This window comes from Hippopotamus amphibius, chromosome 4, assembly GCF_030028045.1.
Source record: "Hippopotamus amphibius kiboko isolate mHipAmp2 chromosome 4, mHipAmp2.hap2, whole genome shotgun sequence".
Classification (NCBI taxonomy): domain Eukaryota; kingdom Metazoa; phylum Chordata; class Mammalia; order Artiodactyla; family Hippopotamidae; genus Hippopotamus; species Hippopotamus amphibius.
Genome location: NC_080189.1, coordinates 1,140,769 through 1,159,168, shown reverse-complemented (window position 1 = coordinate 1,159,168; position 18,400 = coordinate 1,140,769). Strand labels below are relative to the sequence as shown.

Genomic DNA, 18,400 nt, shown 5'->3' with positions numbered 1-18,400 from the left:
TAAAATTATGTCTTTCATCAAATTTGGGAATCTTTTGACTATTAACCTTCAAATATCTGCCCCCCTTCTCTCTCTCCTCTTTGTGTGGGACTCCAGTCTCACGAGCGTTTGACCCTGTGATGTGGTCTTGCAGGTTCCTGAGCGTCTCTGTTATTTCCTGTTCCCACCTAGCACTCACCCCAAATGTGATGGAGTAAAACAGTACCGGGGGGAGGGATACATTAGGGGTTTGGGGTTAACACATACATACCACTGTATATAGAAAAGATAACCACCAAGGACCAGCCGCAGCGCACAGGGACCTCTACTCAACATCTCGTAATAACCTATAACGAAAAAGAATCTGAAAATACATATGTTATATGTACAATTGAGTCACTTTGCGGTACACCTGAAACTAACACAATATTGTAAATCAACTCTACTCCCATTAAAAAACCCACAATAATACTAGTGAGTGACGTCTGTGGTTTCCGTGGGTGAGCAGTGTCCCCGGGGCACCGTGGGGACCGCTCGCCTCTCTCTGTGGCGACCGGCACTTCAGCAGGAAGACGGAGGCTGGGCTCACCTGAGCTGCCTTCACCGCACACCTGGCCGGCCACGACGGCTGTGGGCTGGGGGCCCGGCTGGGCGACTGGAGGACACCCACAGCTGGGCTCCCGCACGCACAGTGGCTGGGTGACCACGTGAGACAGAGGAGTGGGCAGTGGTCACCTGGCCCTTGATGGCCCGCCCCAGAAGTCATCCCGTGTCACCCTCCGGCGACCTTTTGGTGGAGGACCTGACGAAGGTGCCCGCCAAGCCGGAGACCCTGGATTTTCTGTTCCCATGTGTTTGTCTCAGCATCAGCTCAGGGGATGACCTCAGGCTGCAGACCCGGTGCCCAGGGTGGCAGCTCCGCCCGCAGCTCAGGCGCTCACTCTGGCATCTTCAGGGGCTGGCGGGGGGTGGGCGGAGTGGGAGGACCCCCCGTTGCATTCCTGCCTCACTTTTCCGAGGCTGTGGTTGCCTCGGATTCTGGGATCTGGCTCTTCAGGCCAGAACGACTTCCACGGTAGCTTTAGCTGCCCTGTGGCAGCAGATCCAAGCCGTGCTTAGGATAAAACAAGGAGCTCATTCTGTGCTGTTCTCTTGCTCAGGGGTCGCCCCTTCCAGAATTCTGCCTGCTGGATTCACCCCCACTGTCATGGGGTAGATTTTCTCCCCCACCCCAGGGTTTGCAGCTGTATCTGCAGAACAGTCCACGTGATGGGGACTTCTGTGGCCCCAACAGAATCAGAGTCCAGCCTTCCTCCAAAGACGAGGCCCGTGAAACCCCTGCTCCAGCTCCTCCCTCCCCACTCACGACCCCTCCCCCCCGCAGCCTCCCCTCCGTGCCACGCTCTCCACTGTCCCGAGGCCTGGTCACACACAGTGCCGCCCAGTTTCAGGGGCATGTTGACATTGCCGTGATGGGAATTGTGCCGTGCACGACCTGCACCACTGGCTGGCTGGCCCTGCCCACGCGCTGTTTGACCATCCGAAGCTCTGTCCTGCCTCCTTTCTCCCTGAGGCTGACCCCAGATTTCAGCCAAGTGGCGGGTCTCACCCACCCTCACCTCTGGGTTGGGGCCCTATGTGCTGCTCTAACCCCCGTCCTCATCCCTCTTGAAGCACTTACTGTCCGACCACCTGGAGGTAGGACCACGCGTCCTGAGCCGGGCGGCGTGGGCAGGCCCCTCTCCGGGCCTCGCGTCCCCATCAGTGAAGGGAGGGGGACGCCTCACCCACGCCAGGCCGCCCGCGCCCGGCTTCCGCTGCGTCTGTTCCCGCCTCGCCCCCCCCCGCCCCTCCCCACCGGGAAGCCGGCCGCACCCTCACAGCTCGCGGTGTCTCCAGGGCCTGCTCTCGCCCTGGCTCGATACCGGGGGACGTGAGCCGGGGACACTTCCTGGGGTCCCGGCCACTCCCCGTCCACACCCTCGAGGGTCCTCTCACGGCCCACCTGGTCCCGCTGGCACCCTGGGGTCAGCACTGGGCCTCCTGCCACCCCTCCGAGGCCGGGCACACCGCGTCCCCAGAGAGCCGGTGGCACACGGGCGAAGGCTAACATACCCCCTGCACAAATGTGACACGATTTTTCTTTTAACTCATGAAACAGATCACTTACCACATGGTCTGAGTTGAGAATTACAGAGTCTAAAAGTGCCTGCGGAACAGGGTTTAATTTTAGCAAACAATTCTAAACCAAGCGCTTATGAAAGGCAACTTTTTGTTCCCAAAGCAAAAGGACACCCTCCCCTTTTGGATAAAAAGAGAAACTGCTCAGGGACCGGCTGTTCCAGAGCTGACCATCTCTGACTCTGAGGGTCCCTGGAGGCACCCACACTCGTTCCCGGGGGTCCGTGGTCCAGGAGGGCGGTGAGGGCCTTTTCCCATCGGGGCCGGTGGGGGCCTCAGGGACACGGCCCGCGGGGTCCTGATGCACCCGGGCCGCCGGGAATCCTGAGGAGAAAACCAGGTGTGTGGGGGTGTGAGCGAGAGAGAGAGAGACAGAGTCAGACAGAGAGAGACAGACAGAGATGGGGTGGGGGCAGAGAGAGACACAGAGGGTCCCGCCCCTGCGGAGCCCTGACGGGTGGCTGACGCCGGCATGGGCGTCCCGGCACGGCTGTCACCTGGCCGCAGCCCCACGAGAGACCCCAGTGATGCCGTAGCCGAGCCCAGCCTGCACCAGAGTCACGAGTGGCGATCACATGGCTGTCGTCTGACGCCGTGGAGCTCAGGATGCTTGTTACAGGGCGCTAGCTGACGGGTGCACAGGCGCGGGGTGGGGAGATGCGCACTGGTCTGGAAGATGGAGCTGGCACCTCGGCCTGGATTCGGGCCTCCACCTTCCTCTGGGCTCACTGTGCTGCCCAGCGTGGGACGCCCTCTCTCCTTTCACGTCCGGACCCCAAACTCTGGGACCACCTGCAGGGGCTCCTCTCCCTCCTGGCTAGGACCGGGCAAGCCTCGGGGTAGGGGCTCCAGACCACAGACCTGGGTGTCTTCCCTCCCTCCCCCTCCCTCATCCCTAAGCCCTCCTTGGCGTTTCCAGGCCCAGGTCCCTGCTGCAGGCGCCACACGGTGCACGGTAACCACACACGTGTTCCGCGCGCATCTAGGTTCTCAGCCAGCCTCGCCTGGGACGTGCCGGAACCCGGGTCGTCCTGGGGTCTGGAGGGACAATGGGAGGAGGGGCCTCGGAGGGCTGGCTGCTGTCTCGGTCCGTCGGGGCTCTGACCAGAGGCCCACGGAGAGTACCTTCTGGCCAAGTGGCTTATGACCAAACATTAAAATAAGAGCCAGTCCTCGTTGCGCAGAAGCCAAACATCTCCATCACAGAAAGTGCTTTGGACCAATCATTCCGTAGTTATAATTTTATTCTTAGAAATCAAATCAATCAGTATTAAAGCTGTAAGAACTTTGTGTAGCAGAGCAGTTACCTCTCAGCACTGCCTGCCGCTGGGCCGTGTCTGCTGTCCGCTGTGTTACACGTCTGTGATGAGAAGACCTTTCCTCTGACCCAGGTTGGTGGGAAGCAGGAGGCTTTGGGCCCTCCTACACGTTTCTTTTCCTCATAATCACTGTATGTTTCACATCTGAACCAAAGGCGACATTTTTCTGCATTTAATTGGATGTCAATCTGGACATTTTCCTACTTGCGAAAATGTGAAATTGCAAAGTAGACACTCAGCTTTCCATTTGTTCTCAAAAGCTGGAAGGTATTCTCAAGTAGAATTGTTCTTGACGTCCTAAATACAGGTGATTCATTGAAGATTCTTAAATGTGATTTGGTTTAATTTTATCCTTGTACACAGAACAATTTTATAGAGATTATAAACCCAAAAGAATCTGGTCTCTGTTATTCTGCTTTATGTTATCATGCACATTTTTACATGTTTTTTGACCCCCAAAGGATGTAACATCCCCCCCCGAAGCTTTCCCGCTGGCTCTCGGACTGTTCACCTAGGTGTCCGCCGTCTGCAGCCCCGAGGCTGGCAGACACCGTGGCCTCCTTGTGGGAAGGTGCCTGTGGTCCTGCGCCCTAGCCCCTCCTCCCCTGCTGGTTGATAAGCTGTGACCTGCGTCCCGCTGGGGCGGGGGTGGGGTGTGTGTGCGGGCTAAGAGGCCAAGGGCGGCCGCGAGAAGACGGGCGTCTCCCAAACTTGCCAAAGGCTTGTGGACTCCGCCTTCACTTAGAGATCAGAGCAAACGCTGTTGATTTCCTATTTTTGTTAAAACTCAGTTTGAAGGTTGACCTTTAAAGCTACTCCTGTTTCCCACTGAAAACGTCTCTGCCCCTTCAGGTTCTGGTACTGAAATCAAAGTTTAGTAATTTGTGCGGGAGGAGGCCATCGTTTCTGGCTGTGACCGCACACTCGCTGTGCTGCTAAAGCTTCTCTTACTCTCAAACTATTTTCCTTCCTTTGGTTTCTGACTTTCCGGTGCCGTGATAATCACTTCTCCCATGCTCAGGGCAGCCCGGAGCCTGGAAACCAGCAGCCCCCCTGGGCCCGCACACCGGCTCGCGGGGTGGGGCTCTCCCACCAACGGCTCGGTCATCCGTGGTGACCATTTTCCCAAACTTTTGTTTCAAAGATTTCAGTGCATAAACATACAGGGCCCTGGGCCTTTGCTGTCGGCCTAACAGGAGGAGGTCTTGCCCTGCGATCATTGCTGGTGTGTGAGAAGATGCCTTTGGTGGGCCGTCAGCGGCAGGCGGTGGGTCTCTGTGCCGCCAGCGCTTGGGCACCTCCCTGTGCCCATCCAGCTACTCTCGGCCTCGTGTGCAGCAGGCCAGGCACCCTTGCTTCCTGCCATGGGAGTGTAGTTGCGCATGTTGTGTGCTGCACAAGGGACCTTGGCTGAGGGGACAAACTGGGGTGGAAACAGCCTGGGCCCACAGGCTGCACGCAGCACACGAGGCTGCAGGGTTAGCAGCTGCCCCGAAAAGAGAGACCCTGGCGCCCTCGAGCTGTCCAGGCCTTAGTGGCCCCTCCTCCCGGGTTGCCATGCAGCTTGACCACAGCAGGCCTGGGAGCCCTGAGCACAGGCAGCCCTGGCTGGGGCCCCCGGGGGCCAAACCCATCTCCTCTCTCTCTCACCCCCTCAGCTCAGTGAGGTTTGGCACTTTCTTCTGGGCCCCGAATTTTCCCGGTGCCTCCCCGCACCCTTCCCACCGCTGCCCCCAGGGCCTCTTTTCTGGGCCTCTCCACCCGGCCTCTCCGCCTCCTCACACTGGCCCACGTGTGCCCCCTCCCGCCCGCCAATACCGTCCTTCCCCGCGCCCCCCACCCCCGGCAGGAGGTCTCCTGTGAGGTCAGCGTCTGAACGGAGGTCTTGCAGCCCCTCAGGCAGCGCCCGTCAGGGTGTCCCCCCACCACGTGCAGAGCCAGCCCTCAGCCCCCCGGGCCTGGAGGGGGCGGGGCCCCAGGCCTTCAGCTGGGTCCCATTTGCTGTGAGGTTGCAGGAATCGTCTAAGTCATGATTTCAGGATTTGAGGTTTGATGAAAATAGCCTCATTTCTCAGTATTCTCAAAACTTTCTTGGTTTCTTAGCGATAAAGTTTTCCAATAATGAACAATACACATCTGAACTTACAAAACACAGTTATCGAAGAGCATTGAACAAGGCATCACTGTAATCTTGGGTGAGAAGCGGGGTGACCTCACGCCCACCACGGGCCTGCCTGGCTGTGCCCTGTGACCCCACCCCCCCCGCTCCCCCCTCCCCGCCCTGCTGAGGGCCCGGCACACGGTGACACGGTGGGGGTGCTTTCCACCTGCAGGACGCTGGGGAAGCTGGGGGAGGCCCTGGTCCCCAAGGAAAGGCCCCCGGGACCCCGCTCAGGGGCAGCTGCCGGTTCTCCTCTGCAGGGACCGGCCAGTCTCATTGCTCATGGATCGATTTTCTTGATTTCCATGAAAAGAAAAAGAAAACGAGGATGTGTGAGGCCCTCGGAGGAGACAGCTTGGGCAGCTGATGAGAGAAGGGGGAGCTTCTTGAGGTGGGGGGGTCGCAGAGAGGGGCCAGGGGGCGCAGGAGGAAGCAGCCAGCTGACCCCAGGCAGGTGTGGCTGAGGTGGGGAAGGCGGGCCTGCCTGCCCGGGGCCGGGCTGGAGATGCGGCCAGGCCCCGTCTGTGCTGTGGGGACGTGATGACCCCCCTTCTATCCACACGTGGGGACAAACCAAGGCGCGGGCGGGACAGAGGCCGGGGTTGAGGACACCAGGAGCCGCAGCCTCGCCCTTTGGCTGCCCCACGCCAGCAGACGCGGGTGGTTTATCTCCTGGTGTAATTTACAGGAGTGAACAGAAAAAGCCCCAAGGACCCTGCCGCCAGGCTTCTGAGGAAGTGGGTCTGACGGACTCGGGCTTTGACAAAGCAGCGTCTGTGGATGGGAGAAGCTATTTCCAGTGACTTGCTACATGCAACAAGTTATCACCATATTGTAACTATAACTATGTCAGGAAATAAAACAGAGATGGGAGGAAATGTTCTAAAAGGATGGTTTAGGGTTAGAAGTTGTGCCTTCCCAAGACGGGTGTGTGAGTTGCTCCTTCAAAGAAGACACCCCAGGAGGGAGAAGAGACAGGCAGACAGACAGAGAGCCCAGCAGGGGACTGAGCACAAAGACGTCCCCCCGCAGAGGTGAGCGCACGGAGGGTGAGCCCAGCGGGGCGTGAAAGTCAAGTTCAGACAGAGAGAGGTGGCGGCTCCTCCACGTCTGCATCCTGTCTCTTTTCATCCCAAGAACCAGCCTCCTCCTGCCTGACGGCCTCTGGAGACCAGGCTTCTCTCGGAGTTGGAAGCCCACCCGCCAGCCCTCGGCATCCCCTGAGACCGTGCAGGACGGACACTGGAAGCTTCGGTGCCGCTCAGGTTCCGGACGAGCGGGGACGGGACCTGCGGGTGGTTCTCGCCGCGCGCCTGCTCTGCCTGGGACCGAGTCTCCCCCACGGCCTGGCTGGTCTGGGGAACAGGGGGTCGCGGCCCCGGGGAGGGGACCCGCTGGCTCCCGCTCCGGGGAGGGTGTGGGCCTGGCCTCTCAGAGCGCCGTCCGGAAACACACACGACATCCATCAGCCGCACTCGGCTACGAGGATGAATGACACACACCATATGGTATGTCTAGTAGACGGAGCAACCACACGGCGAGGACCAGTCTCTGAACAAATGCTTCGAACAAATGAGAACCAGCCATTGCTTATGAACAAAGGTGTCATCAAATTCTAATTTTCTATTCCAAGAAACGTCTTTGAATTAATGCCTATTCCACTAATTATGAAGGGTTTTTATTAGCGTTCTACTTGATTAATAAAGCACACAGCACAGATTACATATACTAGTGCTGCCACGTCCCCCGGGGACGGATGCCGCGGTTTCGTGCTCGCGTTGACGGCAGAGCTGGGGGTGGGGGTGGGGGGAGAGGGCTGGGAGCCCCAAGGGCGAGCAAACCAGCTTTAAAAGTGTGACGCTAATTTTGTAAGAAAAAATAAAGCTTCCTACACAGATCCTATCAGTTCACACCACCCAGTAAAACAGATCAACAGCGTGGACTCGCACGGTGGGTCCCGGCCAGGGTGGGCTCGATGCAGGGCCGGGCTCCGGCAGAGGTGGGGAGGAGCACCGACCCCCGCGGTGTCCACTTTGGACGCTGTGCTCCCAGCCGCAGAGATGAGGCGGCGAGGACAGGTGGTCGACACGGGGTGGACATGAGGTGGGTACGGGGTGGGCACGCGGTGGGCTCGGGGTGAACATGCGGTTGACACAGGGTGGACGTGTGGTGGGCACGGGGTGGACACGCGGTGGGCTCGGGGTGGGCACGCGGTGGACATGGGGTGGACACGCAGTGGACATGGGGTGGACACGCAGTGGACATGGGGTGGACACGCAGTGGACATGGGGTGGACACGTGGTGGCCATGGGTGGGCCTTGGTGCCCTGGCCGCAGGACCTCAGCCGGCTCCAGGCTGAGGTGACAAATGGACTCGGTGTGGATGGAGACGGCCGTGTGGGTTCCTCGTGACCTCGGGGGTCTCGGGGAGGATGGAGGATTCTGTCCAAGCACCGACCGCGCCGCCCGAGGAAAACGAGGGCAGTCCGTGCGGGCGGGGGAGGGGCTGGAGGATGACAGCAGAGCTGCGTGTGACGGGGACGGGCTGTCACCCTCTTAGAGTCAGGCTGTGGGCTGCCCCAGGGAGCCCCGTGCCGTCCCGCGAGGGCTCAGAACTCCCAGGAGAGGGGCCTTTTTCACAAGGCTTGATGTGCCGTGGGCGCGGGGGGGGGGGGGCACGTGGGCGCTTTCCGGGGATTCCAGGGAACCCACTCCCGCCCCGACACAGACGCACGGTGTGGCCGCGGGGAGAAGCGCTGAGACGCCGAGAGCGGCCCGGACGGCGGCCCTCAGCACGTGGAGCGTCCGTGCGCTCTGCGCGAGAGCGCGCCTAGCAGCCCGCGAGGCTCCCTCTGCCTCCAGCAGCAACTGCACAGCAGCGCACCCGGCAGCGTCCGCGGGTCGCGCGCACGGCGCCGCAGAGCGGAGGGGTTCGAGCGCTTCCCCCCCCCGCGACACGCTCCGCGCCCGGGGAGGCGTGGGGGGCGGCCGAGCGTCCGCGCCATCCCAGAGCCTGCGCGCGCCCCGCCCCTGCGAAGCGGGAGGCGCCCCGCGGTCCCTGCTCGCCGGCCCCCGCTGAGCACGCGCGCCCGCTGCCCCACGGCCCCCCCACCGCCCGTGTTTCTAGCCGGTCTCGCAGGCCGCGGCCGTAGCTCCCACGGGGCCCCCCGCCCCCCCGAGCAGGGTACACGCTGGGTGCACACGAAGGGCCCGTAGCGTCGGGGAAGCACGCCCGCCTCGTGGCTGGGAGGTGCACAGCCCAGGTCCCCGGTGCCCGCTGGGAAGGCGGGCTCATCGCGATCACAAAGCTCCAGACAGGTGCCTGCGGCCAGCTCCGGCGGGACCCCGGGTCGGGATGGGGGCCGCGGTCGCGGCCGCCACGGGGGGAGCCTGGCCGCTCCTCACAGCCTGGGCGCCGCGGCCGGGTCCGCGCCTCTCCGGCACTCGCTCACCGCGCGCGGGCACCACCCCTCCCAGCCCAGCTCCGGCGTCCGCGCCTCCCGCCCTCCGTGTCCCCCGGACCGCCGGGGTCTCGGGAGCAAGCGCTCCCTCGCTTCACCCCGGCGTCCCTTCTGCAAGTTTGGGTTCTTTTACGTCGTCCTTCCAGCTTTATCAAGATAGAAGGGACACACAGCACGTTGTGAGTTCAACATGAGCAGCACAATGATCTGACTCACACACGTCACGGAATGTCGAACACGCGAGGTTCGGTGAGCATCCGCCATCGCAGACACAGAAGAAAAGAAAGAGGATTTTTTCCTTGTGACGAGAACGCTCAGGATTGACTCTGTGAACAGCTTTCCTGTATAACCCACAGCGGCGTGAATTACTTTTACCACGTTGTGAATTACATCCTGGGACTCGTGTATCTTATAACCGGACCTTTGTACCTTTGACTCGCCGTCCTCCAATTCCCCTTCCCCCCACCTCCCGCCTCTGGTAACCACGAACCTGATCTCTTTTTCTACGCGTCTGTTGGGTTTTGAGGCATAACTGACCTTCAACAGTGTGTCCGTTCCTGTTACACAACGTACGATTCAACGTTTCTATACATTTCACAATGACCATGTGACGTCTGGTTACCATGTGTCCCCATACGAAGACGTTACGTGGCTGTGTTCTGCACACTGTCCACGGCGTCCCTGTGACTCGTTTACTTTGTAACTGGGAGTGTGTCCCTCCTGATCTCCCGCACCCCCTTCCTTCCTCCCCCCGACCACCACCTGTTCGTTCTCTGTTTCTATGACTGTTTGGCTGCGTCTGTGGGTTCTTTCCCAAAGCCCCTCACTCTTTCTTTCGCGTGGTTCTTGTTCGCTGCCATTCAAGACGCTGAGACCTGTTGCCGTCTCCCTGCGCCATGTGACCCGTTCCTCCACGGCAGTGGCCCTCGCCCACTGCGCGCCACTTCCTCCTGTGCTCTGTGACTCTTTATTAAGAGTTGATCGTCGTGGGGGTGTCTCCTCTGGGGGGGGGGTCACACGCGGTCCCTCAGGTGGTTCTGCCTCCCTGAGGCTGGGACCTCGGGTCTCGTCGGGCTGGGATCAGATTTCCCCCACTTCTCCGCGAGGACTCTCTGTGCCCCGTGGGGTGGGGGACCGGCCCCAGCCCCCAGGAGGCCCCCGTCTTCCTTCTCCAGCTCCTCCATCCTCGCGTGGCTCCGAGGCAGGGCCTGTCACAGCCGGCGCGTGCCGACGTGCAGGAGCAGCTTGTTAAATTTTAGGAATTTTACGAGCTGGTTGTTAAATACAGCCACTGTTAAAGTTCAATTATATTAACTGACAGATTAGATTAACCCACAGGTAATAAACACTCAAAATGTACCGCTTCCTAACGGTTTGGACTACATTTCACTCTCACGACTCTGATAGCTGTCTCCTCTTGTAATCCTTTCCATCTAGTGAGCCCACATTAAAATCATCCGTAGCGGGTGGGTTGACATCACAGAAATCAGCAAACATGACGGAGAGAGGCTTTACTTCTGTCGGCTGATTGTCCAGACGCTAAGTGAGGGCTGGAGGTGACGCGGATTAAACTTAGACGCCTGCGGTGTCCTCAGCAGCCACGTCTGGATGGCCCCCAGAAACGGAGGACACGTTCTTCCAGGCCCAGAGACCACGGCCAGCGCCGCGAAGGCGTCTCCGGGGCTGCTGGTGAGCAGGGGCACTCCGGCCACGCCGCCTGATCAGGCGAAAACACCAACCAGTGTTCCCGCCGGGGCCGCACGCCGGCCACAGACGCGGGAGTCCCATGGAACCGAAGCCGGCCTCCTGCGAGGACCCCTGAGCTCCGGGGCGTGGCCCACAGGGAGGCCTGTGTGCTTTCCCTGGTGCCGGCTGTGTGTACTCCCTGCGCCCCCCTGCCCAACCCCGAGTGACCGCGGGGACCCGGCCCCCCCACCCCGGGCGGATCAGCAGTGACCACGCCGCCCACGCCGACCTCCCTCCGCATCCTTTATAGCCACCTACGCGCGACGTCTTTCAGGTCCGTTTTGCCCAGCATCCCTCAGTATTCCTGGCGAGAGGGGTATCTTTATGCCACACGTGGATTCTGACACGTGTTCATCACGAGCTGTGTCACCTGTCGCTACGTGTGCTTGTAGGAAAGTGACAGCAACTTTCCGACCCTTGGAAAGCAGAAGCTTCCTGGATGCCCAGGCAGGGTTCTAACAGGACGCGAGCCTGGGGAGGGTCAGAGCTGTAAGGATGTAAGGATGCCCATCGGCAGAGACTGGGGGCTGACTTCCTGAGAAACGAACACCAGCGCTTGGTTGGACCCTGCAGACTGTGTCTCACCACCGCCTGCTGAGACAGACCACAGGCTGGCGCCGGAGGAGAGGGGACCGCCGGGTCACACCCGCCGCACAGCGCCGTCCCCGCCGGGGTGCGCCTGCTCCCCGCGTGCTCCCCAGGTTGAGGCTCCTGGGGTGACCTGTGTCTCCATGAGGTCATGGAGGCCCCCCCCCCTCCGCGGGCAGTGAGGAGGGGCCACCACTGCTCCCCAGACACTCCCCGGGCAGACACACACCAGAGAGGGGGCGGGGTGTCCGGAGCACAGACCACCCCCCACCTTTTGACTGTGACTGTTGAATCATCTTCTAATGGATAAAATCTCAGCGACACTCAACGCCCTGGGCCCCCGTACACTCCCAGCTCTGCAAATAAAATAGCAGCTCCGTACAGAGTTGGAAGGCATGCACACGCTTTGTTTTAGCTAAATGTCCATGCCTTTGGGAAACTGGGTGGATGGGAAAGAACCCTGCTCGCTCATCCCGAATAAAGACCATTCAAATGTGAAATCAGAAGTTTAATTGGACACAATTAAATATATTTATAATCTCACACTGAAGAAACATAAGAAGTTAGAAATTACAAGTAGGTATATGCTTCCTATGTTCAGATAAACTAGTTTCTATTAATTATTTAGATTCCAGATAGAGAGGAACAGCTTTGGGAAAGAACTCATAGCTCTATTAAAGCAGATACACATGACAACACCATTTGACGACACAAACACCATCTTGGCATCCTTCTCCCCACTCCGCTGGCCACTTTCCCTATTCTGCTGTTCTTGGGGTGTTAGGTCTACTTAAGACGGAGAGAGCAGTGTGCAAGGTTGCGGGACAGGAGACCCGCGCCACACAGAGCGGCCTGCACACCTTCCTAGGGGCTCAGTCGTGCCCAGTTGAAGGAAGTGCACTCTTCTGCTTCGGGGCACATTTGCTGCTCAACTGCTATTCTGGCAAATCCAACGCGCCGCGGGACGCGCGTCTCTGTGACGTCAGACGAGGAGGCAGCCTGCGCGATGAGGGGTCCGAGCCCTGGGGGAGCCCGGGTCACCCGTGTTCCCCAGGTGCTACGACCCCATGCAGGTCAAGAGCAAACAAACGTGGGTCTCCCTGCGTGTCTCCCGAGGTGAACGCACTCCCGGTCTTCTCTGGAGGCGGCAGGGCCTGAGCCGTCCTGGAGCGGGGGCCACAGAGGGCTGCTGGGAGCTCGCGGAGCGCCTGGCGCGGGCCCCCTGCACCCCCGATTTCGGTGCGCCTGCAGGGAAACGTTTCGCTGCCTCTGTGTACATCCCTGCTCACAGCTCAACACCGTGTCTGGAGGTTGGGGCTCCCGCACCACCTCGCCAAGGCGAGGCGCCGCCAGGGTGGCTGGCCTGGAAGGGGGCACTCTGGGTGGGAACGTGTTTCCCCCCAGCGGCCCTGGCCGTCCTCGGGGGTGGACGTCGGGAGCGGCTGCCGACCGTGCTGGGGTGGGTGTCCAGCAGCCCGTCTGAATGAAGAACTGGGACGACTTTCTTATCATCTGTCCCCCAGCTCAGAGCGTCACCGCTCTGTCCACCTAACTCCTGAGGAAGCTGGTGGTTTCTCCTGGTGACACGCTGTCATAAAGACAGACGCCGACCACGCTTCCCCAGCCCGTGGCCTCCATCCGGGGCCCCGCCAGCCTCCCTGGGGCCCGCCCTGCACCGCGGATCCTCCTCCAGGAGGTGGTGGACCACAGGCCAGCTCTCTTCTGGGACCACGCCGACGGCACCATCAGTTCGACGTGATGGGCAATTAAGAGTGTGGATGTGCGCTTTAAAGAAAAATACATTTTTTTTCAAGAACGTGAAAATAGGTGAACCTATTACCCCCGATGACCGCATCTTCCCTCAGACCTCTCCTTAGGATTATTTGGTTGAACAAAGATACACATTTGAACTGCTAAACTGCGCTGACTACAAGGCTTAAGGACCCATCTCGAGACAGGTGCACTAGGAGACACGGTTAAGTCGTCCCGCGGTGGTGGACGGCCGTCCCGGGGTCCCGGGGGCCTCGGGAAACGCGCTCACTGGGGGAAGGCTTTGAGGATGGCGTTCACCTCCTCGGCCACGGCTGTCAGCGCAAACTCGAACTGCTCCTGGAGGGACAAAAGGAAGGAGATGTGAGCAGGGGTTCCTTCTCCTCCAGCCTTGGGCTCCTGTGTGTTATTCTGCAGAAAGAAACTGTCTAGGAAAAAAAGGGGAAAGGTCACAGATTTCTGTGGAAAGGAGAGCAGAGCCCTGGTTTGCAGGATAAGACCCAAGGTGGGCGAGCCACCTTTCTCGTGTGGGAAAGCCTCATCTTTCGTCGCCGGGAGAAGCTGCTGGTAGACACGTGAGCAGGACAACGGCTGCCTGAGGCCCCTCGCGCCCTGCCTGGCACTCAAGGCGCGGACCCCCGACGGGTGGGGCTGGATGCAGCCGCCCGTCCTTCTTAGACGGGCCACGGAAACGGCACACTTGGCCCCTCGGCGTTCCCTGGCCTCAACCTGCAGGGGCTGGTGCTCTCACTGCTCTGGAAATCCACCCATCGCCCAGCTCAACACAGCCCAGCTCCGTTTGCCAAGAAACCTCATCTTGCCCTCAACCGTCCCAACGTCAGACGTGTGCACACGCGGGCTGGGACACGCCTCTCCTGTCCTGCAGGTGAGGCCTGCCAGGACTGTTGGGTCGAAACGAGGGCCGAGTCCAGGGTGCCGGGGCCGCCCTCCTCCAGAGCCCGGACTCTGCAGACAGAGGACGAGCCCCCGCTCCCGCGCGGCGGCCTCAGCTCCTGGGTCCACAACCTGCTCCGAACGTCTGTGTGAAACACTCAAAAGCAGCGTGTCAAGTGCTTTCCGCTACACCAAAGAAGTCACAAAAATAATAAACTATGCAAACGACCCCCAGTTAAGGATTTTTGATGAAGGGAAGCCCTATTGATCGCTTAAATACTTGATAATGGAAGTCATTAAAAAGACTTGAGTCCAAAGCCAAAAAGAATGATTAATTTCCACTTTGAACGGCCAGTACATAATAGAAATGCAGAAAATAGCTCCAGTTAAAACAGCAGACAGAAAAGAAGCAGATCCACAGGGAGCAAATTTGTGGATACCGGTGTGGGGGAGGGGCCGTCGGGGGCAGGGGAGGGGCAGGTGCACGTGACCGGGTGTAAGACGGCCTCAGGGATGGATTCCACAGCTCGCGGGATAGGGCCAACACTCTGTAATAAAAGTAACCTTTAAAACGGCATAAAAATTAAAAAATTAATAGTAAATTAATTAAAAAAAAGCAGACAGTCAACCTAATTTAATGCTCAGGTAGAGACAAAAGCGTTTCTCATCAGTGTCCCCTGCCCTGATGTTCAAGGGATTATCTGCCGGGTTCTACCTCAGCCTCTGCTGGAGGCCACGAGCCTCCTACAGACACGAAGCCTCTCCCGTGGAAGAGCCTCCCAGCTGCGTGCAGGGACCCGTCGGGGCTGGGGTGGCGGGAGGCACGTCCACGTGGGCCCAGCACCTCCCAGCACCGCGTCCCCGTGCGGACTGGCCCTCGCCTCCCCTCGAAGCCCGGTGCTCAGGCCCCTGCCACAGGGACCGCCACGGCCAGGAAGCTGCCTCCCGCAGCCTTCTCCAGAGCTCATCGGGGTGTGTCAAGCGTAGGACTCGGTCCAAGACACGGGAGCTGCCACGCCAGACACTGCCTCCCGGACGATGGCTCGCTGACGGGCCGACCAAGGGCTCGTGATGACTCGAAAACGTGAAAAAATGAAGCGGGCTCTTCGGGAACCGCCCTGTACGTTTCCCAGGCCTGTCTGTACGGGCGTCCACCTGAGAGCTTATCTTTAAAGGGAGGAACAGACAAGCACGAGGTAGGCACCGCGGCCTGCCTTACACAGCAAGACACCGGAAACACCCAGTGCCAAAGAGAAGCAAGCATTTTACAGAAAAGTGTATAAGAAGAAAGCCAACATTTCTGCTACCATGTGACGTAACGAAGGCGGAGGCAGACTTGCACCTGTGTCTTGACAGTCGCCATGTAAACACTCTGTTTACAGGACCACGCAGCGGACGGGGTGTGGGAGGAATCGGGGCCGCGGACACCGCTGCCGGGGCGCTGGTGCGGCCGAGGAGACGGACGGGCTCTGCTGGCAGCAGCGGGAGGGAGGCCAGCCCCGAGGCTGGGCCGTGTGACCGACCCTTGTGGACACCGGGCCCGAAAGGCGCCTCGAAAGGTGCCGCCGGGTGGGCTCCGGTGGCAGCTGCGCCCCCGTCACGGTGGGGACCGCGGGTGGCCCACATTTTGAGCAGCGTCATCTTAGCTGAGATGCCTGGAGGGGACCCCAGAAATTGGGAAGGATCCAGCATTTGAAGTCCTTTTGAGATAGAAATTATTTTAAGAAAACTGGTAAAATAACAGGCAGAAGCTGCGCTTAAAGAACAAAATTCAATAAATAATAGGATGACCATGTTGGCCTCGACTCAAGCTCAGGACAAGAGCCACCTGAGCAGGAAGGACCTGGAGCCTCCTGGCTGCAAAACGTCTGAGCTGGCCGGCTTTGCAGGGACAGGAAATCAGAAAGAGGGCTGGGATGTCGCAAACAGGGAAACGTGCTAACCTAACACAGGAGCCCCACAGGACGCCGTCCGCGGTCTCTCCCGGGCTCCCTGCCCCTCAGCACGAGAAGCAGGCCAGGCAGGACGTCCGAGCGGGGCTCAGGCTGGTCCCGGCCCCGTGGGCACGTAGGACGGGGACAGTGTGGCCCGTAAAAGGGGTCAGGACGCTCCACCCTTGACCTCATACAGCAGAGCCTGGAGATGGGGCGCAGGGCCTGCCTGTGGGTGTGCACGTGTGTGCCCGTGTGTGCACGGGGAGGGGGGAGAGAGAGACACGGAGAGACAGAGACAGAGGGAGAGACAGAGAGCGACAGAGGCAGAGAGACAGAGACCGAGACCGGGAGGCGTGAGCATGCCTCCAGAGGAAGGTGAGTCGGGACAGACGGAGCAGCAGGACACACGAGGCGCGAAATCAAAGCACAGACACGGGATGGGGGGGCGCGCAGGGCACGGAGACCGCAGGGACACACCTGTGCGGACCCCAAGCGGGCAAACGTGGCATCCTCACTGGGAGGGGGCTGAACACACCAGTCAAATGGCTTTCATTTCCATTTTTTTGGGGGGTGGGTGGGCGGCTGTGCCACGTGGGATCTCAGTTCCCGGACCAAGGATTAAACCCGCGCCCCCTGCACTGGAAGCACGGAGTCTCACCCACTGGACCCCCAGGGACGTCCCTGACTTTTGTTTCTAAGTGACACGTGTAAGAGGACATTTTATGATGGAAGAGCGAGTGTAAAGGCCTTTGGTTAAAAAGCCACCTTCCCTGCAGGCGACCTCCTGAAGGGGAAGGAAGGAAGGAAGGAGGCTGCTGATAAGACACACACGGAGCAGAGCTTTACGCACCTGCGGACGTGTGTTCCTTTAACTATACCCTGTGATTTCAGGTCTCTTCCTAAAGTGAGCCTTTCAGCGTGCCGGTCACGGGCGTACGTGACGGGCTCACGTGGACGATGTCACGCACCCACGTCACGTCCTCCCCTCGTGCTGTGCCCCCCACCCCCAGGGCCCAGTCTACCCTCTGCGTCTCTTGTTTTTCCCTTGGCCAGGCCGTGGCACGCAGGGTTGGGAGCCTCGCCCCTGCAGCCGGAGCGCGGAGTCCTAACCCTGGACCCCCAGGGAAGCCGCCTCCACGTCTCTGACGGGGCAGTCTCCACCAGGGGGAAACCCAGCATTCGGTGACTGTTTTGAAACTTGTGAATGGAGTTCTGTGCCCGGCTGGCCTCAACGAGCTCACAGCTTGTTAACTGTTCTGACCGTATTCCGCTCGAACGATGCGATTTGACTAAATGTATGCAAATAAACAGCCTCTGGACGACCTTCTCGTGGCTTGTGGGAAGAATATCCAGGTTTATGGCACTGTTTTGTGCAAGGACATTTCCTATCTTTGTGTTATATTGAGCTCCAGGGAAAACTGATTTTTCACGGAGTGACGGTGGGCCCAGCAGCCGTCCGTGAAGACAGAACGGGGCTCTCGTGTGTTCCCCAGGCTTCATAGCTGAGACTCCAGAGCGGAATTCCGTACACCCGGCTTGACAGCCTTGGACCCCCCACCCCGGGAAGAGGGCGGGTGTCTGGGACGGTCCGTCCACACAGGAGCTCACAGGTGGTCCAGCCTCTGGCGTCTTGGAGCGCCAGGATGTTGGGACAAAATCCTCTGGCCACTAGTGTCGCTTTGTCACTTAAAGGAATCAGAATGTAAGTGACCACGGGGTGCGTGACGCTGTCAGGGCCGCGCCCCTTCCTCCAGGCAGGGCCGGGGAACCACCCCTTCGCACTCGTTTTGGCAAAAGGGCTCCAGGCCACAGACGGGCTTTGCAGCGCATTAGACAATTTTTTTCCTGTTTGGGTGAGAAGATCCGTCTTCTCAAAGATTCTGCCTAGAGCCACCTCAAGGTGGTCCGCTTTGAGGGTCCTCGTACCCCCAGGGGTGGACAGGTCTGCCTGTGAAGGGCCCGGACGCCAGGAGGGAAGAGACCGGCTGGAATGTAGGTCCTGAGTGCCACCCACACAGCAGGCAGCGGTGTGACTGGGGAGGCGGATTCGACCAGAGACAGGATCAGCTTTTCCTTCCTGGTTGCGAAGCGCCCCCGCTCCCCCAGCCCCGGTTCTGTGCCACGGGAAGTTGCGACGCTGCTGGTGGCCACGTGGGCGCAGACAGTCCAGGACAGTGAGCGGACCCTGTGCTACTGGCTGATGAGGCCACCGGCCACGGCACGGTCAGCCCCATGGGCACTAAACCCGTGGGTGACGTGCCCCTGGGACGGCACCGCGTCGTGGTAAAGCCCGACGACAAACAGATGTGAGCAGGGCCCACGTCCCAGGACACACCAACTGCCAACGGAGAAAGAGTGACCAGCGGGG

General features: G+C 59.8%; 1 protein-coding gene across 1 annotated transcript in view; it reads right to left on the bottom strand.

Annotated features, from left to right (window-relative positions):
• Positions 1 to 11,983: 11,983 nt before the first annotated feature.
• PTPRN2 (protein tyrosine phosphatase receptor type N2) overlaps positions 11,984 to 18,400 on the bottom strand; it is a 641,085-nt gene continuing 634,668 nt past the window's right edge. The window contains 1 exon segment of the mRNA XM_057732470.1: positions 11,984 to 13,543. Coding sequence (XP_057588453.1) covers positions 13,472 to 13,543 — 72 coding nt within the window. The 3' untranslated portion in view covers positions 11,984 to 13,471.